The sequence below is a fragment of the Phascolarctos cinereus genome, unplaced genomic scaffold, assembly GCF_003287225.1.
Source record: "Phascolarctos cinereus isolate Bilbo 61053 unplaced genomic scaffold, phaCin_HiC Scaffold_1;HRSCAF=81, whole genome shotgun sequence".
Taxonomy (NCBI): Eukaryota; Metazoa; Chordata; class Mammalia; order Diprotodontia; family Phascolarctidae; genus Phascolarctos; species Phascolarctos cinereus.
Window position 1 is genome coordinate 238,447,402 of NW_027555514.1, and position 23,879 is coordinate 238,471,280.

Consider the following 23,879-nt stretch of genomic DNA (forward strand, 5'->3'; position numbering starts at 1 on the left):
CATGCTTTAGAAGAGTGTGTGTGTGTGTGTGTGTGTGTGTGTGTGTGTGTGTGTGTGTGTTTCATTTGGTCCTAATGACTTTAATTTATGCCAAAAAAATCTTTTAAAACTTCACTAGAGCAACAGGTTTAATAAAATGTCACAATTCATTTTTACAGACTTAAGCAGACCTCATGTTCCATTGATAGCTTCATGACGTAAAAAGAAAATGAAGAAGGCCCTCAATTTTTGAATAGCTCATGGGGGTGAACTTACGGAAGGAAATGCATGAAACTCTCAGAGGGTGGGTAGGCAGGGATGGGACATAATCTGCATTCTAGGGGGAAACATCTGAATTGAGATCACAGAGGATATGGCTTCCATAGCTACTGAAGGGAAACACAATTCCTTAATCTATCCTAATCAATTACCAACCAGTAATGAAGTTCCAGACTCTAGGCTTTATACTGAAGTGCCAGACACTGTCTTTTATGCAACGTTCATTAAATTTTGCCTTATTTTCACTGATTCTCAATCCATCTCTACCTGTCCATCTTGGGTGAATTTTGTCCATGTCCTCCAATAAATTTACTACAATGGGTGTCTTATAGAGGTATAGATAGATAGATAGAGAGATAGAGAGATAGATAGAGAGATGGATGGATGGATATAGATTGCTTCTTAATAAATATCTTGTTAATGAACAGGATGAATTTCAGGGCCTTGTGAGTAATCACATCTTTCCTATATTGCCAATGTATTACTGTCAAACAGATAGAACTTGGATAAAATTCTGATGAGAAAAAGTTGCATGTGACATTTATGGTGGCTCCAAGTATCATGGCTGTAAATTCTCTATATTCCTTTTCTTCTCTGTAGAGCTTTGGGTTGGTAAGGTACTTGGTATCACTACCATCTGCTACCTTCCTGAAGTACGTGTTGGCCTAGATTTATTTCTCTCTATTTTTTAAAAAAAGTAATTAGTGCATCTTTGGGAAGTAGAGGCAGTGTAATTTAAGTATACCTTTCACATTAGTGCTGCTGGTGATATTAGTTCAGTATCCAATACAGTTAAACATTCATTGCCTACTTCATGCCAGGTTCTATGCTAGATTCTGAGAATACCGGTGTGAAAACATTGAAGCTTCTGCCATCAAGGGGCTTACAACTTTAAACAGAGAACAAGGTGACATGCACACAAATAAATGACACGAAGTAAAATAAGAGCAAAGGAAAGATCCAGAAATGGGGCCAGGTGAAATTTGAAGAGAAGGGTTCTCTTTCAGTTGAGAGGCACAGAGAAGCCTTCAAGGGTGAGAGAGTATCTGAGGTACCTGAGCTGGGCTTTGAAGGAAGAAGTTTGCAACAAATAGAGATGTTTTCCTGGCATTGGCCTTACTGGTGGCTTCCCTAGAGGAATAAAAAAGGACAGAACATGGCAATTACTGATCTAAAGTTTGATCAAATTGAAAGTATTTGAGGTTTGACAAGAAAGGGAAGTTGAAGTCAAATTGTGTAGGGCATTAAATACCAGCATGCATACGTGTGTGTATGTATATATATGTATGTACGTGTGTGTGTGTGTGTATACACACACACACACTCACACACGCACGCACGCATATATTTTAAATCCCATACCACCTGGTTTTTGTGCAGGGAAGTGACATAGTCATAACTTTACATCATATTATTTGGGCATCTATGTGAATAATGGATTGGAGAGGGAAATAACTACAAACAGGAAAGCCTCATACATACGTATTTTTTGCAAATGAAAAAATAAGAGGTTTTGGACCAGAATGGTGTCATATGAGTGGAGATTTGTAGACAGTAAGAGAGATAACACCAAGATGTAATCAAGTTTACTTGGAAAATGACTGATTATAGAGCATGAGACAGAAAACAAAGAGTAATTTAAAAAATACAATAATTTAGCAAAATGTATTCTGGCAAACACATGTATATGCATGTGTGTATATGTATGTGTGTATGTATTACGTGGAAAGAGAGAGAGGATGCTAATGTTTTATTTTGGAAATTAATTTTCTAATCAGTGAATAAAAGTTCCCTGCTTTAGTTTGATTAAACTATAACGTTCAAGATATAGCACGTTGCTAAGAAGAATTGTGTACACATAGTTCCTCCAAGAAATACATTAACTCCAGTAGAATTCTTTAGAAGAAGTGTTGCATTGCCATTCAAAATTACTAGGAAATTGACATTTTTGTCAGTGACTTGGACAAGGGCATAAATGTATGCTCATTAAGTTTCCAGGAGACAATAAACTGGGACGGCCAACTTTTATAATGGATGACAAAATGAAGATCCAGATCCATCTTGACAGGATAAAGCATTGGGCCAAATGTACTAAGGTGAAATTTAATAAGACTAAGTGCCAAGACTTACACTTGGATTCACTCAACTTCACAAGGGCAGGGTAGGAAGATGTGGCTAAATAAAAGTTCATCTGCCAAGGTGATATTCCCAAAGCCCAGGTCTGACTATATTACTCCTATGCTCCCTAAACTCCAGTGTCTCTCTGTTACATCTAGGACAAAATACAGACTTTGCCCTTTAAAGTCTTTTAACACTCTGGCTCCACCCTACCTACCTTTCCAGGTTTATTATAGCTTACACCCTTTCAGAAGTTTATGTTCTGTCTGTCTTAGCCTTCTCGCTGTCCCTCATATACACTATTCCATCTTCCATCTTTCTGCCTGATACAGGCCATCACCATGTCTGGAGTGAGCTCCAGACTTCTGTCTCTACTTTCCTTCAGAATTTGCTCCAGGCCTTTTCTGATTTCCTCAGCTACTGGTTCCATTCACATAAATTATATTTGGGTTGCATATACAGATATGCAACTAGGTGGCATAGTGCATAGAGAACTGGGCCTGGAGTCAAAGCCTGAGTTCAAATCCAACCTTAGATACTTGCTAGCTGGGTGACCTTGGGCAAGTCACTTAATCCTGTTTACTTTAGTTTCTTCATCTGTATAATTAGCTGGAGAAGGAAATGGCAAACCCCTGCAATATCTCTGTCAAGGAAACCCCAAATGGGGTCACAAAGAGTGGGACACAAGTGAAACAACTGAATAACACAGCAACAATATGCAAATCAGCAATCGTTTATTAAACACCTACTGTGTGCCAGGTGCTTTGTTAAGTGCCAAGGAGATGTACATTCTATCTCACACTATCAAATATAAGCTCCCTGAGGTCAAGGACTTTTATATCTTTGTCTTTAAATCCACAGTACCTGGCACGCAGTAGGCACTTACTAACTGTCTTTTGATTGTTTGATCTGACAAAGATCTCAAAGTTTTAGTGAACTGGAAATTAGGCCAGAGTCATGGATCTCCAAGCTGAGAAAGTTAACGTAATATTTAGGGGCATAACAGAATTATGGGAGCACCAGGGTGGGTACCAGTCCCACTGTCTCTGATCAGACCATATCTGAAGGATTGTGTTCCTTTTTGTGAACCACATTTTAGGAAGGATTATTGTTGTTTGTGCTTTATTTTTGTTTTTGTTTTTGTTTAATTTTTATTCATATATCTATCTATCTATTTATCTATCTATCTATCTATCTATTAATTTATTGATTTACTTTTGGCTAGGTAATGGGGTTAAGTGACTTGCCCAAGGTCACACAGCTAGTAAATGTTAGGTATCTGAGGCCAGATTTGTACTCAGATCCTCCTGAATCTAGGGCCAGTGCTCTGTCCACTGCACCACCTAGCTGCCCCTTGTCCTTTATTTTTGAAGAGGACCATGACATCATGGAAGTGATGCCACGACATGCAAGTGAATTAGATTTAAGTGAGGGAGGGCTGTGCAAGGTCACTACCCTCACCTGTTCCTCCAGAGCCATCTGGGAAGGATATGGTTAAGCTGGATTACATGCAGAGGAGTTGCAATCAAGACGGTGAAGGGCCTTCCGGCCTTTCTAAATAAGGATTGGTTGAAAGAACCAAAGTTGTATAACAGGAAAAAGAGAAGACTTAGGAGAAAATGGCACCAGACCCAAAGATATCATATGGGAAGGTTAAGTTCATTCTTTTGTTTCCTAGACACAGACCAAGAAATTTATGCAGAAACTGCATAGGCTTGGCATAAGGAAAACTTCCTAATAATTAGTGTAGAATGGACAGTCTTATAATAGTGGGTATCCTCTCAATGGAGATCTTCAAATAAGATAATTTATTCATGTGAAGCATTTTGCAAACTTTAAAGCACCATATAAATTGTTTTCATTGTAGCTGCTATTATCATTTTTATTTATTTTTTTTTTGCTTTTTTTTTTTTTAGGCAATTGGGGTTAAGTGACTTGCCCAGGGTCACACAGCTAGTAAGTGTCAAATATTTGGTCTCAGGCTGGATTTGAACTCAGGTCCTCCTGACTTCAGGGCCAGTGCTCTATCCACTGCGCCACCTAGCGGCCCCTGTTATTATCATTTTTAAACAAAGGTTAGATGATCATTTGTTGGATAGGTTGGGAAGGTTTGGAGAGTGGTGGTATACCGGGAACTGGACCTGGAGTCTGAAACATCTGAGTTCAAATTCTGCCAGCAACAGTTAGTAGCTGTAAGGCCATGGATAAGACCTAACATTTGAGGGATTCAGTTTTCTTAACTATAGATGAAATGGTGATGGTGCTTTATTTATGCTTTGTAAATATATTCTATTTAGTGCCTTAAAGCACGATAAACTGTCATTTATTTATTTATTTGTTTGCTTATTTATTTATTTATTTACTTACTTATTTTTTATTTATTTGTTTATTTTTAGGCAATTGGGGTTAAGTGACTTGCCCAGGGTCACACAGCTAGTAAGTGTCAAGTGTTTGGTCTGAGGCCAGATTTGAACTCAGGTCCTTCTGACTCCAGGGCTGGTGCTCTATCTACTGAACCACCTAGCTGCCCCTAAACTGTTGTTTATTATGAGGTTATTATTATGTTGGGTTAGAGGCAATGTGGTGTAGTCAACAGAATGCTGATTCTATCAGGAAGATATGGGTGTGGACCCTGCTTCAGACAGTTTACTGTGTTATCCTAAGAAAGTCACTTTGCCTCATTCCCTGTCCATTTCCTAATCTGGGAATTGATTGGACTTCAATGATCTTTAAGGTCCTTTTCAGATATAAATCTGTGATCTGTGATGTTGAGGGAATTCTTGTTCAGGTGTAGATTGGGCTAGATAACTCCTGAAGCTTCCAGGGCAGGGATTCTTGGTGCTCAGAGACTCAAGCCACTTCTGGGATCTTAATGTTGCTTCAAAATAGCCCACATATTTTCATTTTCATCCCATAATGTGACAAAGAAAATGAGCCAAAGTCTGGCTTTGCCACTTCTTGTCTGTATGACCTTGGGCAAATTTTTTTAACTTCTACTAACTTCAGTTTCCTTATCTGTAATATTAGGCTGTTGGTTAATTCTAAATGTATGATCTGTTTCTGTCAGCAAAGATCAAGTAATTCTCTTTCTTCCCCTTCTCCTTGCCAATCATACAAAGTGTTTACAAAAACAAAAGAATGTAACTTCCACTCTTTCAGGAAAGCTTGATTTTTAGTATTATTTTCCCAGTTGACACTGCTATCTTCTCTATGTTCTTACTTCTCTATGGACTGGGATTAGTTATGTGCATAAATTCAGGGCAGCTACAAGGCTCAGTGGACGCTGGACCTGAGGGAAATTCAAGTTGGAATAGCCCACAGATGTTCGTTATCTGGGTTAACCTGAGCAAGTCACTTAAACCGTCTTAGTCTCAGTTTCCTCATCTGTAAAACAGAGGTGATAATAATGCCACCTACTTCACAAGGTTGCCATGAGGATAAGATAGGATAACATATGTAAAATACTTTACAAACTTTAAAGTGCCATGTAAATGCTATTAGTTTTTCTATCACAATATCCTCGTCTCATTTCTATTTCAGTATGTACAAAAAACCACCTACAGACACCAAGATAAAGACAGTTTCACTGATGGGCATGTAGCCGCCCTCTCCTGTTTTATAGACTCTTCTTTGCCAGTGGCAAGAGACTTAACCTCAGATGTAATTCTTGCTTTTCAGAAGGGATATTGACTTCCTTTAACCCAGAGAAAGTGTTTTCTCTTTGTTATTAGCCATAATATAAATGCAACAAAGAAGTTTTAATAACAGTTTGGCAAGTGTTCAGCAAAGCAGAAGTGCATTTCTTTACAAAACCTATACAAAGTCTTAAAAATAATTTGTTGCACTAGAATGTTCTTTCAGAAAAAAATAACTATGTTTGATAACTGTGGGGTGTCTAAGAAAATTCCCTTTAGAAGAAAAACTGCTGGGCCCAAGGGAAAGCATTGAAACCCCCAATTGGCTAATATCCCAAACCACAATAATCCAGTAAAATAATTCGCTAACTCCCTTATAATTTGATGGCCAATCCTAAAATTAGGTGGCTTTATTTAGTGGCAGATTCAGTGGAAGAGAGTAAAAAAAAATGCTTCCTGCTTCATTCACAGTATCCAAATGTTCTGCTGCTCCTAAAGCAGTATATTTGTTAATAAGCTAAGTGATAGAACTCTATATGCTCAGTCATTTGTAAAATGAATTATCCTACAGTTTTGGGGAGATTTCCTATTTTTGCTTAATTAAGAAACCAATCCTTTTGGCTAGTGGTTTCTTGTCATTCTCAGAACTACCATGCATGATAACAGAATCTCTGGGAAGTGTATCCTTTATGGATAGTGGCAAATATAAATTAAATAATTCTGATCTTCCCCAAGGCAGTTGTTTTTTTTTTCCACATCTTGATCATTTTTAAAAAGAAATGCATGTGCAATTCTAAAATTGAAGGCAGAAAAAATAATTATTTTGGTTAAATTCACTAATTTAAATGGTTAATTTAAAATGCCTGTGCAATACAGTACATGTGCAAGTACTGGTGATTCAGACAGCTCCTGTCTTCCAGAAGCTTGCATTCTATAGAGAAGAATCAACATACACACAGAGAAGTTTATACACAATACAAATGCAGGAAATATAGAGTAATTTAAGCAGTGAAAGGGAGAATATTATAGAGGTGAGGGGGGCAAGAAAGGGGTGGCAGTAAGGGAAAGACAAAGACTTGTAGCAGGTAGCACATGAGCTGAATAGTAATAATAATAATAACGATAATAATATAAATAGCTAGCATTTATATAGCGCCTTTATGTGCTAGTAAGTATGCTAAATGCTTTTCAAATATTATCTCCTTTTAACCTTGCAACCATCCTGGGAGGTAAATGCTATTATTATTCCCATTTTATACAAGAGGAAACAGGCTAAAAGAGGTTAAGTGACTTACCCAGGGTCATACCGCTAATGTTTGAGGTGGCATTTGAACCGAAGATTACAAATAGCATAAGGAAAGACAATAGTCTCATTTACGTAGTAAATATTGTAGAGCACCCATTGTTATTCACCAATTAAGCAACAGACACTTATTAAGCACCTACTGTGTGCCAAGAGACAGCATGAGGTAGTGGAATGAGACATAGTCTTTAAGCCAGGAATACCTGGGTTCAAGTTTTATCTCTAATACATAATTGTCTGTGTGACTCTGGGCAAGTAATTTAACTTATTTCCAGTACTCTAGGTAGCTCTCTAAAAGTATAAGTAGTGTAAAAGGTACCAACCTGCATTGGCAGGAGTTTCCCTACTTGGGAGTTCCCTGAATCAAAGAAATCACAGATCCAGTCCCTATCCTTTACTGTGTTCTAGACACCGTGCTTAGATAACGTATTGTTTCAGGTAAGGCTTCATTCTCATGTTACCTTCATTTTAATTATAGTCTTACACAATGACTGGAAAAAAAGATTTCTGTATTGTTGGATTTTAAAGCTTTATTAATAGACCACCACTATGTGTTACTTCTTTAGAATACCTCTAAATGTCAGAGATATTGTCTATTGTACGGGAGTTTCGCTATTAGATGAAGATGTCTGGGAGTTCATCTGGATGAAATTCCACTCTACAACAGCAGTATCTGAGAAGAAAATATTATTGGAAGCCTTAACTTGTAGCGATGACAGAAACTTATTAAATCGGTGAGTCATTCAAGTTCTTTAAATATGTATGTGGTCATATTAGCATCCTTGACTAATGTCCCTCTCTAATCTCTCCTCCTGGCCAACAGGGGACCTTGGGTCCTCGAGGAATCTGCTAGATGAATGGTTCCTCTGACAGGTCCTGAAAACTAGAAGATTGAGTGCTAACTTGTTTTTTAAGCCAAGGATCAGCCTAGCTGCGTTCAGTGAGGCTTTTCATCAGTTGACCATTATTTTTTGTTACCCAGCATCTCCCCAAAATAGACCACTTAGGCATAGAAGGGTTGTGAGGAGTACTGACAAAATCATGGAGACTTTAAGTGTTAAAGAAATATTAGCCAGTTAAATTAAAGAAAACAATTATGGCCACAACTTTTATTTTATAAAGGAAGGAACTCCACTTTAGGAACACTAAATTTTTTAAATTTGAAATGATCAAATAAATGGCAATATATAAAGAGTAGTTCTGAAAAGCACAGTTCACCATGTAGTTCAAGGATGTCATGCATAAAGCCTCTAGGCCAAGTCAATCTGGCCTAGTAGTTTTTTAAAATTCAATTGTAATCCAGTTAATTTATTTCTTATTAAATAATGTTAGTCTGACTCCTTTGACCCTAGACTCCTCTCTGAAGAATGTGACAAATTCAATTACACTTTTGTAAAACAAGATTGTCTCCAATGAAAAAGTATCAACTGACTAAAAATCATCTACTTCTTATCTTTCTACCCTCATTTTATATTTAAAGGCTTCTGAATCTATCACTGAATTCCGAGGTTGTATTGGATCAAGATGCAATTGACGTCATAATCCACGTAGCTCGAAATCCTCATGGCAGAGATCTTGCATGGAAGTTTTTCAGAGATAAATGGAAGATATTAAATACCAGGTAGAAACAAGAGATAACACTTTCATACCTGAATAAATATATGGATGGTGGCCCACAAAAACCCAATGTTTTTTGAGGTAACCAAAAGCCAAAAAGGGGGCTTCTGGCTAGATCAAACAAAGCTTTAGGGTCTACCTCCATGAAACTTAGAATTACTTGCAGTACCCTAAGTCAGACATAACTGAAATGACTAACATAAAGGAAGTATGTAGGCATTATGATAACTGGGCAAAATTTTAATTATCTAGGAAGGATTTTTGGGAGGACATATGGTATAGTGCATTGAGGGCTAGACCTGGAGTCATGAAGACCTAAGTTTAAATTTTATCTTAGACACTGGCTGTGTGAACTTAAGAAAATTTCTTTACCTTTCTGTGCCTCAGTTTCCTCAGTTTTAAAATGAGGGAATTGAACTCAGTAGTCTCTATGGTCCCTTCCAGCTCTAAAGAAATTATCCTCTAACCCTATTGAGTATCTTTAAAAAACACGAGCAGGCAATACATGAAATAGATAGTTTTGTGGTTAAGGGAGTCTATGTAATTTTTCAGGTTTCTAGACACAGTTATATTCCCTATAGAAGCTCCTTGTTTCATGGTGAGATTTCTTTAGTCTCATGTGTTTGATTTTATTAAATATTTGAATATTTTCTAATAAAATGTTAATTTAATGCAGTGATTATCTCTGTCGTGCTTGAAAATTGAATTTATAATCAAGCATGTACATACTGGATAGAAGGATAAGAATTGTCTGAAGAGCAATTGTTTTCTTTCTCAATTTAACTGTCCCAGGATTGTCTAGAGAAAGAGTTGTTTTCTTTCTGAAAGAAAGAAAGAAAGAAAGAAAGAAAGAAAGAAAGAAAGAAAGAAAGAAAGAAAGAAATGTCTTCTGTTTCATAATATGAGTTGTTTTCTTTCTAAAAGAAAGAAAGAAAGAAAGAAAGAAAGAAAGAAAGAAAGAAAGAAAGAAATGTCTTCTGAGTTTCATAATATATAAGTACATCTTTATCAGTCCCTTGAACATAAGAGGTCTTTTCCAAGAGGACGTGTTAATCTTAACGTGCTCTTGGACATATAGATATCTCACTGTCAAATAAAAGTATTTATACACCTGGAATATAGGTTTTCTTATCTGCATTTTCAGTGTAGAACCCTGAGTGGTGGGCAGCTTTAGTAGTGAAAAGATTCCATGTGTCTGAGAGATTCTTAAAAAAAATTGGCATAATGATATATATTCAAAAATAAAATTATTTCAAATTAGCAAACTCCTACTAATACTAAGAAATGGGGGTTCTTAATCTAACATCCATGAACTTGTTTTCAAACATACGTATATGAATACATAAATTTAAATTTATAAAAATTTACAAATTGTATAGTACATGTAACATATATAAATATATGTTTAGTATTTCAGTATAATTGGTTTCCTTCATTGCATACATAATTATATTATTATTATATAATATATTATATGCATGTATTATATGTAATCATATTATAATATATGTAATAATATAATTATTACATAAGTACATACATACATATTACATACATAATCCTATGTATTTTGTGAATTTCAAAACATTATATAGGAATCCGGAGGCATCACCACACTGCCAAAGAGGCAAAGTCTTCATGACAAAAAAAAAAAGCACTAGAACTTCTTGCTAATACTCTTTTTTTGTAAATTAGAATTCAGCATATACACATAGGTTCCAGCCAGGGTTTAGTATTGTTACTATTAGAATATCCAAAAATATCCTAGTGTGAGACACATTTCACTTATAAGATGGTCAGGGCTACAGCATGGACCTCATGGATAATGTTATTCAGAGCATTAGTTTATTTACATATAAAGTAGATGAAGGGTTTTCATTAACAATGGCCTAGAAAATCATTTTTAACATCTTTGTATTGAATTAAATACCATTTGGTGCCTATTCTTTATGGATTATGATAATTGGTGCTATGGAAAGACTGAGTAAGTCCAGGGCTCAAAAAAGTTTCGGCTTAAAGGGTCTTCAAATTTACTGGGACTGATTCCCCTAGGCCTCTTTCTATTGCTTCACACATCTGCAGACTTAAGTAAATATGTCTCTATCTGTCCTCCATACACCAATAAGATTCCAGCAGTCAAGATATAAAACTGCCCTTTCAAAAGTCATTAAATCACCCTTTTTGATTTTTGTTCTGTCATTTCAGTTATGCCTGACTCTTGTGACCCCATTAGGGTTTTTTTTTTGCAAAGATATTAGAGTGGTTTGCCATTTCCTTCTCCAGCTCATTTTACAGATCAGAAAACTGAGGCAAACAGAGTAAAGTGACTTGCACAGGGTCATACAGCTAGTATGTGTTTGAGCCTAGATTAGAAAACTCAGGTTTTCCTGACACCAGGCCTGGCATGCTATCTATTACACTACCTAGCTGGCCCTATCACTCTCTAAACTGGTTTTATTCTGATTCCTTTTGGGCACATGGGCTATTGTTCATTTTTATAAGTGTTTTACCCTGAGTGAATGGGAAATGAGAGTGTACAGACACTTCTTGTAACACAGAGTTCGGGCATTACGTCTTTTTTACAGTTTTGATGTGTTTGAAGAGGTGCCAGTCTCTAAGATAACATAACTCTTTTACCTTTTCATTTGGGATATACACCTCAATGGAAATTTGTTTTGAAACCATGTTAGCTGACCTCATAAAACAGGGCTTTTCTGATTTTGTAAAAAGTCGCTTAAGAGATTTGACTGATGGCATAATGACAAAGAAGTATTAGAAGCAACGGACAGGCATTTATTTAGTACTTACATATATATATGCATATATCAGGCCCATTGTAGTAAAAGCTGGGTTTGCAAAAAAAAAGATCTCCCCCCCCAAAAAAAAGACCCTGTCCTCAAGGAGTTTACATTCTAATGGTAGAAGGAAGCATGGAAATGAATATAAACTTCATATAGAGGAGACAGAAGATAATCTTGGAGAGGAAGTCTAACAATTGGGGTAGGCTAAGGTGAAGGTCAAGGTAGGGGACTGAGAAAGGCTTCCTACTGAAAGAAGCATTTGAATCGAATCTTGAAGAATGCCAGGGTGGTGGTAAGGACAGAGTTCATTTCGGTCATAGAAAACCCAAGACATAGGTAGAACTACCTGCCTTCCTGTAAAGAAAAGTCTGTGTGGCAAAGGTCTTAATAGTTCAACCTAGCTAAATTGGTGGAAAAGGAAATGAATTGTTACAACATCCTTGTAGTTGTCTTAGTTTATTTGGGAATCCAAAAACTAGAAGCTGTTGTCAGCAGAATGTAAAGGGGAGCTTGGTTTGCTTTTTTTTGATCTGGAGGCCATCACTAGGAAAAATAATGACTGTTAAAGACGAAAGAGTAGATTCTGAAAAGAGCGGTGAGCTTGGGTTGCGTGCTAAGATCATATACATACTGGCCCTTTCATTCTCCAGCAGAGCCCTGGTTGCAGGCAGCTGAACTACTTTAATGTTCCAAAGCATTAAGGTTTTCCTCTTTAAGGACAGACTTGGGAGCGTAGTACAACTTCATTTCAGCATTTCAAGTTTAATTTTAACTTGAAAGCCAAGGAGTCTCCTTTGAAGTATACTCCCATGCCTAGAAGCCAAATAGTGAGAGTCTCTTCATCTTATGGGTTCTGTAAACAAAAGAATAAAGAGTATTGACCAATACCCAGCCGGCATCAACCAGAAGCCAGGGATGAGGATGAGGAATTTGTGTGGAGGAACCCTTCAATGGGATTATGAAAATTTTTCATGACACTTCTGAAATCATTGCATCTGCTGATATTGAAATATTTCTTTTTCTTTTCTTGGAGATATGGAGAAGCTTTATTTATGAATTCCAAGCTTATCAGTGGAGTCACAGAATTTCTTAATACAGAAGGCGAACTCAATGAGGTAAATATTTTTAAATGTTTCTTTATGTTTTTAAAACCTTTCTTCCACTTCTTCTCAGAAGACTAATTCTTACTGTGTTTTAAAGAAAGAAACCTATACAAAACAAAAGTAAAATCTAATTACTTTTCTCAGACAATTATTTATGAAGTTCTTATCTGAGAAGCATCAATACTTTCAATAGTTTTTAATTTTTTTAAAAAAAGTTAAAAATTAATTCTATCCAGGTACTAGGGTAAAGTGGGTCAAATGCTTGATTGGAATCAGTAAGATCTGAATTCATAGCTTACCAACTAATTAACTTTGTGACCATAAGTAAGTCACTTAGCATCTCTGAGTGCCAGGCAAGAAAGACTTCAAGCTTGTAATTTATACCAATGCTGGAAATAGCACACTGGTAATTTCCACACTTTTGAAAATCTCAATTATCAGGGCTAAAAGAGGGAGAAACTGTTATGTATATAATCTCCAAATCACTGGTTTGCTTTGATTGAATTTTTGTACTTTCACTCAAATATGAGAACTGGTGCACCTGTGGGGAAGCTGGGGCTTTGAGGCTACATGTGGCCTTCTAGGTCTTGGGGTGCAGCCTTTTGACTGAGTCCAAGTTTTATAGAACAAATCATTCTTTTTTTAGGCAATTGGGATTAAGTGACTTGCTCAAGGTCATACAGCTAGTAAGTGTCAAGGGTATGGTCTGAGGCCAGATTTGAAATCAAATCCTCCTGACCTCAGGACTGGTGTTCTATCTGATAGGGTGCTTGGGTGCTTGTGTTTGGGTGCTTGTGCTTGGACCCCAGTTTCTCCCTAGCCTCAGAAACAGTATCCCTGACAGTTTCTCCCCAGCCCAAGGACACTGTGCCTAGCAATTACTCATGAGTGGGCCCCAGGAAGACCCTTATCTGTCTCCTTGGTACAGTTACAAACAGCCCCTGAAGGAATTATTAGTTTGAACTGGCTTCGCATTGGATCATAAAGCCATTCTGACCCACTGGACCATCTATACTACCATCCTACCTCATTATCTACATCCTGGGCTCCTCATTAACTGTATTCTAGACTTAAGACATATATATATTCCCTACATCTATCTTGTCAAACAAGACATTGATTGGTGGCAGACTGGACAACTCTCAGTTGTCCTTGACTGCTAGTTAACTTAGTGACTTAGCAGGCCTAAAACCACACCTCCATGTGGCCTCCCCTTATAGGTTTTTCCTAGTGAACTCTGGGTAAAACACCTGAGCAGTAGGTACAAGAAGTACATATTCTTTTAAGAACTGACCACTCCTTAACCATTCCCTAATCCCATCCTGAATCATCTAGTTAGCATATTTGGCACATGTTTTATTGTATTTTATCCTATATAAACTTTAACTGTACCACTCTAAGGTTGCAGGATCCTTAAGAATCCTTGCCCGCTGAAAATTAACAATAAATCTTTGCCACCTTGACTTCAAGAATGCTTGAGTCTGTGAATTCATTCCAGACGACCCATCCTGTACTCCAGTCTTTGAGGGGTCTCAATCTCTCAGACCGCAACATATCCACTGTGCCACCTAATTGCCCCCAAATCCTTTTATTAAGGGGATTTATTCTGTGAAGTTTGGATTTAGTCAAAGGGCTACACTTGAGGACCTAGAAGGCCACATGTGACCTCGAAACCGCAGGTTCCCCACTTCTGGTATAGTAGATAGAGAGCTCTCCTTGAAGCTAGGAGGACCTGAATTCAAGTCTCAACTCTTGCCCCTGGGCTAATGATTTCACATAAATTACAAAGAAGGTTCCAACATGGACTGGTAGAGCAAATTTCTTCAAAGGAAGTTCTATATGCGAATTAAATCTCAGGTCCAATTTCTATCTATATCACTATATTTAAATATGGGTGTGCTAATATCTTAGGAATCAATGACATGAAAAACTGAATATAAATCATGCTGATTTTTTTTTAAAGGACCTATTTTCAACTATTTTCTCTACTGGAATTAGGCTACTGAACTCCATCCTAATACCCTGGCTCAGCATACTCTCTCTCTGAGAAGTAGTGGGAGCAGAGCTTTCTGCTTTCCCTAAGTCTTCTGGTGCTCTGGCTTATACCCCTGGGGAATGGGCAATACAATTTAATGTTTGAGTTTAAAAGGCTTTTCCTGCAGACTGACCCAGTGCCTGAGGAAGGAACTTCATACCTTCACTTTCTCAGTGGCAGAAGGATGCTTGATTCAGAGCAAATCTTAACAGGGATGACTCAGGTAATAAAGTAAACAAAGGAGTTGTGATCACCAGCAGTCATTCCCAAGGTCACTGAAGAAAGTTTAAAGACACACAACAACTAAGCCACAATCTGATGAGAGGTCGATAGATAATAGAAAGTGGAGTGGAGAATTTTGCCTACAAACCTCTTCCTTTGCTAAAAATAATCAGGAATCAATACAAAACAGATGAAAGACTTTGATCAACATAACTTTAACACTAGAAGGACCAAGTGCATCAACTGATGCATTTAAAAAAATAATTTTACTATAATTTATTCTGTCTGGACAAATGTACTTTAAATACAAATAATTTATTGTTGTTCAATTTTTTTTGGACTTTGTGACCCCATATGGGGTTTTCATGGGAAAGATACTGGAATGGTTTGCCATTTCCTTCTCCAGCTCATTTTACAAATGAAGAAACTGAGGCAAACAAGATTAAGTGACTTGCCCAGGGTCACATAGCTGGTAAGATGAGACTTCCTAACTTCAGGCCCGGTACTCAATCCGCTGTGCCACTTAGCTGTTCCATAAATAATTATGAGATATTATACTTTAAATTTTTCATCCTACTAGCTCTATTTTCTTTGCCTTAATTGATAAAAAGAAATTGCAGTGTCAATTGACACAGCTTGGTCCTTTCTAGTAAGCCAACAGGTGGTTACAATTAAATCTTTACTCATAAAGGACTCCCAAATAAGTAGGTAATAGATGGTATATAAATAAAGATGATGCTATTGAAGCATAATTAAAACATTATAGACTTTGAGTTTTCTTTTTCAGTAGTAGGGATATGCTTGACTGTTCAATCTGTCCTTTTTACTCCTTCTCCTTGTGGCCAAAGTTGGGGGCAGAGCACATCATAAGTGTGGGGTAGCCTCCATCGATATAGACTCTCATGAAATTAACTGGCTCACCTGGGAACGGAATTAGCATGGCTTTCTCAACACCAAACACTAAATGCCTGAGCCACTGAATGGAGTATGATATGTTAGTCTAATAAATTAGTGCTACCAGCTGCATAGAGAGCCAAATGTCCAAAACCAGGGAAATGATGATCCTGTTCAACTCTGCCTTGGTCACACTGTATTTGGAATATTGAGTGCATGTCTGGGCATCACAGTTTAGGAAGGATATTGAAAAACTAGAGAGTACTCAGAGGAAGACAACCTGGATAGTTTAGGGTCTTAAGGTCATGCTGTGTGAAAATTAATTGAAGGAACTGGAGACCTTTAGACTAGAACAAGGCTTTCAGTGGGGGAATAATACATTTCTTTGAGTATTTAAAAAGACAAGCTTGTGAAAAAGTGATTTCGTTTATATATGTTTGTCCCCAGAAAGCGAAACTAGGTGCAATGGGTAGAAGCTAAAAAGAAGTAAATTAGGCTTAACCTAAAGAAAATCTTGCTAATAGTTAGAGCCATCCAGAGAGCAATGAACTTCCTCAGGTCTTGGTGACCTCCCCTGCCCTACCCTTTAATAAATGTCTTTAACAAATGGCTGATGACAACTTGTGTATATTGTAGGCAAAGATTCTTGTTTAAGTAGAAGTTGGACTCAGCGTCCAAAAGTCCCTTCCAATTTGGAGATTCTCTGAGATTCTGTTATATCCAATGGACTATGGCAGGGGTGGGGAATTGGTGGCCTTGAGGCCACATGTGGGGTCCTTTGACTGAATCCAAACTTCACAGAACTATTCAATCAAAGGGCCACACTTGAGGACCTAGAGGGCCCCATATGGCCTTGAGGCTGCAGGTTCCCCACACCTAGAAGATTAGAATATATGTGTGTATGTATATACATATATATATATATGGTAGATATAGATGTATATAGTTTATGATTACATATAAACCATGTATATAATTTATAGTTATGGTTGTAAAATAATGTGTTGGATTTTGTATATATATAGCTTTATTCAGAGGCAAAAAAAGGGAAAAAAAGTTCTAGCTCTTTTATTTAGTAGCTGTGTGATGTTAGACAAGTTACTCTCTGAGCCTCAATTTTCTCATCTCTAAAATGGGGGTGATAATATTTTCATTATCTACTTCATGAGGTAGTTGTGGAGGTCCTTAATGTGCTACTTAAATGAAAGCCATTATTGTTCCTATAGAGGCCTATAAGTTTCTGTAGACTTATTTACCTATAGGAGAGATCCCTGGATATATGAATAACTCAGTTCAGTTCCCAGAGCTTTAAACTGAATGGATTTGTCTCTCTGTGTTGAAGGGGGTGTGTCTGACATTACTAATTGAGATTAACAATTTGTTCTGTGAAAAACATGTTATTTGGGACAATTACAAATTGATTTGGTGCCAACAGTTGGAACTTGGCTTTATTCCATACAACTGGGTTGGAAATTCAGAAGAAGAAAATTGGCTGATTTGGGGGACTTACAATGTAATTGTTAGATTCAAAAGAAATTTTTCAAATCAAAAGTGACTTTGTTTTCCTGTGGCTGTTCATGGATTATCTATGTTATCGATGTTTTCTCCCTCCCTCTCCATCTCTCTCTCTCTCTCTCTCTCTCTCTCTCTCTCTCTCTCTCTCTCTCTCTCTCTCCCTCTTTCTCTTTCTCTTTCTCTCTCTCTCCTCTCCTCTCCCCTGCCCACCATTCCCCTCTGTTCCTCTCCCCTTCCCTTCCTTCCCTTCCCTTCCCTTCCCTTCCCTTCCCTTCCCTTCCCTTCCCTTCCCTTCCCTTCCCTTCCCTTCCCTTCCCTTCCCTTCCCTTCCCTTCCCTTCCCTTCCCTCTCCCTCTCCCTCTCTCTCCTCTCCCCCTCCCTCTCTCCTCACCCCATTCTTCTTCCTCCTATCTTCATTGGACAATTTTGGAAATTTAAACTATTCAATTTACTCGGCAGTGTATGTAGTCAAAGTGCATTGGGGAGAATGTTTCAAATACTATCTGAACAAAGAGGTAGAATTCAAATATTTCTGTTCTTTAATTCCATGATGACAAATAACTGAGAGCTGGTAATATGATAAATCAAGCTTTTCTTATGTTTTACTAACAGAAGAGCTGACCTCTCAGAGTCAAGCTGGTGTCTCTCTCATTGTTCTACATACCTCTGTAATTAATCACAATTTCATTTTTCATACCCACCATGTTTGATCCTTTGTGATAGCTATGTACTGAGCCAACATGTCCAAAACTAAAATCATCTTTCCTCCCAAATCAACTGCCCTTCTGAGTTTCCCTAGTACTTTGGAGGGTGCCACTAGCCACACACTAGCCACACTCAAGCCCACAACCTCAGTGTCATATTTGATGCCTTGATCTTGCTCACACCACATGTCTCATCAATTGCCAAATATAGTCTATTCTACCTGTACACAACATTTCTTTGCATATGTCCTCTTTTATCTACTCCTGAGACTACCAGTCCTGTTTAGGGTCTCAACACCTCTTACCTGTACAATTATCATCATCTTAAGTCACTCCTTACTCTACAGCATCCCTCCCAAAGCTGCCAAAGCTAATTTCCTAAAGTACAGGTAGGGCTACCTGACTGTTACTTGCATACTCTCAATAAACTCCAGTAGCTCCCACTAACTTTAAAGATCAAATGTAGACTCCTATATTTGTATTTACAGCTGTTTACAACATGCCCTTCCTACCTTTCCAGTCTTTTCACACATCACTCCTTTCTGTGCATTCTGCATTCTAACCCTACTGTTCTACTTGCTGCCTTTTACATATTCCTTCATTTCCCATCTTTATACCTTTGCACTCTATGCCCCCCATGCCTGGAATAATCTCCCTCCTTTACTTCTGCCACTTAGAATTCCTGGCTTCTTTCAAGATCAAACTTAAGTTCCACCTTCTGCAAGAGACCTTTCTTAGTGCTCTCCACCCCCACCCCAGCTCCTAGTCCCTTTCCCTTTATACCTACTCTGTATGTATCTTGTATGTATATCTTGTCTCTCCCATTAGGATATATTTCCTTAAGGACTGGAACTGTTTTCTTGATCCTTGGCACAGTGCTTAGCATAGAATAAACACTTAGTAAATTCTTATGGATTGATTTTTACCTAAAACCAACTTAGATTCCTTTATACCCTGATCTAAGCTATCCAAGTCTCTGATTACTCTGATTTGAAATTCAATTTTTATCCCTGCTCTGTGTGTTCCCAACCCTGAAGGATTTGTGTTTTGAAAGCATTCGCACTTTTTCTTGAGATATTTTCCCCCTCTAAATAAAGGAAGCTAAGTTGAAGGCATTTCTTTCATATCCTTAAGAGAAAAGGAAGAACAATTTAATTAATGGTTGTCTTCAATTTTCTCTGTATTTTAAATAAAGTATTTTTAATTGCAGTCAGCAATCTGGGGACCAGAGAATCATTTAGCCATAACCTGCACTGTTACTAGAGAGTGATTACAAGGAGGCAAAGATCTGTTGGTGGTTGGGTAGTGCCCCCATCTGCTGAACTGTAAGATAAGGGATAAAATAGATTTATCAAATTAATAGCTTATTCATTTGTATATAAACCAACCATCACTAGCTATTAGCATGATATAATGGAAAGAACAGGTAGGCTCTGCCATCAAAAAACCCAAGTTGAAATCCCATCTCTAATACTTACTACCTCTGTGACCTTGAGTAAATCATTTAATCTACTTAGACCTCATTTCTCTCATCTGTAAATTGAGGTGGTTGGATTAGATATCCCCTGAGGACCCTTCCACCTCTAGATCTATGATATTATTATTCAAATACTTTTTAAAAATGTATTTGTTTCGTGAGGTGACCATCCATAGTGAGAATTTCGTGGTAATTACAAAAAAGAACAGTTGAACACATTGGTGAACACATGAACCAATATGTGGTACTATGGAAAAGGGACAGGTGCTTAGGACCGAATTAAAATCTGTCTCTGAAGATTACTGCCAGTATGAGGTTGGGCACGTCACTTAACTGCCTGACGCCACCGTTTCTTCATTCGTAAAATGAGGGAGTGTGACAAGTTGGTTCCTGAGGTGCCTTCGAACTCTGGCTTTGTGAACCTGTTATCAGCCTTAAGGATAGTATGTATTGTTGAAAGACATAGTACTTTGACACATCTATAATAGGAAAACAGTGTAGATAAATAAAACTGTAGAGGAAAAATTAACATTCAAAATATAAATATTAGAATACTGAAGAATGACTTAGTCTTGGTGTATTGCTCTGTGATAGAGGACTACATTGCGCTTCTCTCCTTGCTCAGACCACTTAAAAAAAGGGAAAGGGAAAGAAGAGAAGGCAGATGATCTCATAGGGAAAGGAAATGAATGCCTATAAACAAAAGACAACTGTCGATCCATATGGTCAGTGTATGACAAAAAATTCCAAAAAAAGTAAATAGCCACAAGATTTTTCATAGCGCCTCCTCAGCTTTCCTCCTTTTCTATTAGTCCTCTTTCAATGCATTGCTTTCTCCACTCCCAACTCCTAGAATACACTCAATAACAATGACCTCTTTATATGATAAGGCACACCACACATTATGCACGAGATTCCATTGGTACAAGCAGCCCTTTTCAATTTCCTTTTATTAGCTTTATAAATAAAAATTCATTGCCACTTTCTTAAGACAAACAGGAAAAAAGGGGGAGGGGGAGGGAAGGCAAGGATTTAATCTTTAAATAAATTATCACTAATCTTTTTTTCAGATGTACAAAGTTTAAACTTTAAAAAAATGTTTTAAGTAGTTCTTTTTAAAAATTGATGCTTTTTAATATCATAATCATATCTTGAGATATCCCCCGGATTGTCTTCCATTTTAACAAAGGGAATTAAATATAAGTGACCAAAATTGTGGCTGTACCTGTCAAATTATAAAAAAAAAGTCATCTGTTGTCCTCCCAATCCCTTAACAAGAGAGAGGCATGTTTCATCAGTTGTCCTCTGACACTAATCAAGTCAAGTCAGCAAGCAATTATTAAGCACCTAATATGTGCCAGGTACTGTGCTAAGCACTAGGAATACAAAGAAAAGACAAACCAGTCCCTGCTTTTAAGAAGCTCACATTTTAATGGGGAAACAACATGTAAACAACTATATATAAACAGGGTAAGTTGGAGATAACACGGGAAAGGTTTCTTGCAGATGAAATCTAGCAGATGCTCAGAGGGAGCCAAAGAAGCCAGGAGTCAGAGATGAGGTGAGAGAGGGTTCCAAACATGGAGGACTGCCAGTGAAAATGCCTGGAATTGGGAGATGGAGTGTTGTGTTTGAAGGAGAGTAAAAGGACCTTGTCATAGGAATGCAGAATACATGGACTTGGCTCAGGTCTAAAAAGAATGGAAAAGAAGCACAGGGTCAAGTTATGAGAGGCTTTAAAACTCAAACAAAGGATTTGATATTTGATATCGGAGGTAATAGGGAGCCACTGGAGTCTATTGGATTGGGAGTTGGTGGTAGTATTGCATTTGATCCAAGTTCAGCCTTAAATGTCACTTTCATTCTCATTTTTGGTATGATTGTGTATGTATTTCTCTAATTCTTTTTCCCTTCACTCTGCTTCATTTCATACCAAGTTTTCATGTTTCTCTTAATTCTTCATATTCATTGTTTCTTGTGGTTTATCTTGTGATAAAACACTATAGTTTTATCAACTATTCTTAAATCTGTGGGTGCCCATTCTGTTTCCAGTCATGCTAACACACACACTGACAGACACACACAGACACAGACACACACACACACACACACACACACACACACGATTGCTGTGAAATAAAGGCATGGAAACTTTATTTCTTTTTGAGTCTTTGATTTCCTTGGAAGTATTCGCTGAGTAGTGGGATCATTGGGTCAAAGACTATAAACAGTTTACCAGAATTTCTCACATAATTCCAAATTGTTTTCCACAATGTATGGATCCCGTCTCAGTTCTACCAACTAGTGCATCCCTTTCTACACCACTATGGGGGAAATAAACAAAAAGAAAAGAAAATGCTTGGAACAGATTTTCAATCAAGCAAAACATACATCCCCATTGGTCATGTCCAAAGACAATATGCTCAGTCTGCAATCTAAGTGCATTACTTCTCTGTTAGGATGTTGGTAGTATGCTTCAGCATCAGTCTTCTGAAATCATAGCTGGTCCTTACATTGATCAGATTTCTTTAGTCTTGGAAGGTTGTTTGTTTTTACAACGTTATACAAATTATTTTCCTTGGCTGCTCATTTCACTTTTCTTCAGTTCACAAAAATTTTCCAAGGTTTCACTGAAATCACCCCTTTCATCATTTCTTATAACACAATAGTATTCCTTTACATTCACTTTGAATAATTTGTTCAGTTATTCCTTAATTATGGGCTCTCCCTTAATTTCTAGCTCTTTGCCATTTTAAAAAGAGCTGTTATAAATATTTGTGTACATCGAAAACTTTATCTCCTTTCTTGATCTATTTGGAGTATAGTGCTAGTAGTCCGTCAGTAACTTTTACTAAGTACCTATTATTTGCCAGGCACTATGATAATACTAGGGATGCAAAGAAGGGCAAAAGATAGCCCTTGCCCTCAAGGAGCTTGCAATCTAATAGAGGAGTCAATAGGCAAACAACTATGTACAAACTAAATTCAGGATAAATAGGAAGTAATAAACAGAGAGAAGGCACTAGAAATAAGAGGGATTGGAAAACTTCCTGTAGAAGGTAGGATCTTAGCTAGGACTTGATGGAAACTAGGGTTAGGTGGAGTTGAGGAGAGAAAGCATTCCAAGCATGGGGGATAGCCAATGAAAATGGCCAGAACTGAGAAAGCATCTAATTCAAGTGATAGAAAGGAGGCTAGTATCAAAGAATGTGGGTGTGGGTGTGCATGTGTTTAAGAGGTATAAGATTTAAGAAGATTTGAAAGGGGTGTGTGTGTGAAAGAGAGAGAGAGAGAGAGAGAGAGAGAGAGAGAGAGAGAGAGAGAGAGAGAGAGAGAGAGAGAAGAGGGGTATAGTGCTTTGAACACCAAACAGATGATTTCGTATTGATCCTGGAGGTTATAGGGAATTACTAGAGTTTATTCAGTAGAAAGGAGACATGGTTGGCCCTGGGTTTTAGGAAAATTACTTTGGAGGCTGAATGGAAGATGGATTGGAGTGAGAAGAAGTTCATGGCAGGCATACCAACCAGCAGGCTATTGCAATAGTGCAGATATGAGCAAATGAGGACCTGCACCAGGATGGTGAAAGTGTCAGAGGAGAGAAGTGGGGCACATTTGAGAGATGGTGCAAAGGTGAGATCAACAGACCTTGGCAACAGATTGGATATAGGGGTTAAAGATAGTGAGGAGTTAAGGATGCCTCCTAGGCTATGAACCTGAGGGACTGGGAGGATGCTGTTGCCTTCTGCAGTCATAGGGAAGGTAGGGGGAAGATAATGAGTTCTGTTTTGGACATGTTGAGTTGTAGATGTCTACTGGACATCCAGTTCAAGATGTTAAATAAGTAGTTGGAGATATGAGACTAGATGTCATTAGAGAGGTTAAGTGCTGGATAAGGAGATTTGAGAATAAGTATAGAGATGATAACTGAATCCATTAAAGTCAATGAAAAAGCATCAAGTGAAGTTGTAGAGAGGGAGAAGAGAAGAGGACCAGGACAGGACCCTGTGGGACACCCATAGTTAGTAGGCATGACCTCAATAACTATGCACTTAGCCCAGTGCCTGGCATGTAGTAGTCACTTAATAAATGTTTATTGAATTGAATTCAAACTCAGTGTCCAGCAAAGCAAACTCAGAAGGAGAGGTCAGAGAGGTGGGAGAAGAACCAGGAGTGTGTTCCCAAAACGCCTGGAGG

General features: G+C 37.7%; 1 protein-coding gene across 1 annotated transcript in view; it reads left to right on the forward strand.

Annotated features, from left to right (window-relative positions):
- TRHDE (thyrotropin releasing hormone degrading enzyme) overlaps positions 1–23,879 on the forward strand; it is a 461,792-nt gene that overhangs the window by 427,533 nt on the left and 10,380 nt on the right. Inside the window, exons 16-18 of the mRNA XM_020968898.2 lie at positions 7,881–8,048; positions 8,795–8,935; positions 12,766–12,847. Of these exons, the coding sequence (XP_020824557.1) occupies positions 7,881–8,048; positions 8,795–8,935; positions 12,766–12,847 (391 nt within the window). The remainder of the gene's footprint in view (positions 1–7,880; positions 8,049–8,794; positions 8,936–12,765; positions 12,848–23,879) is intronic.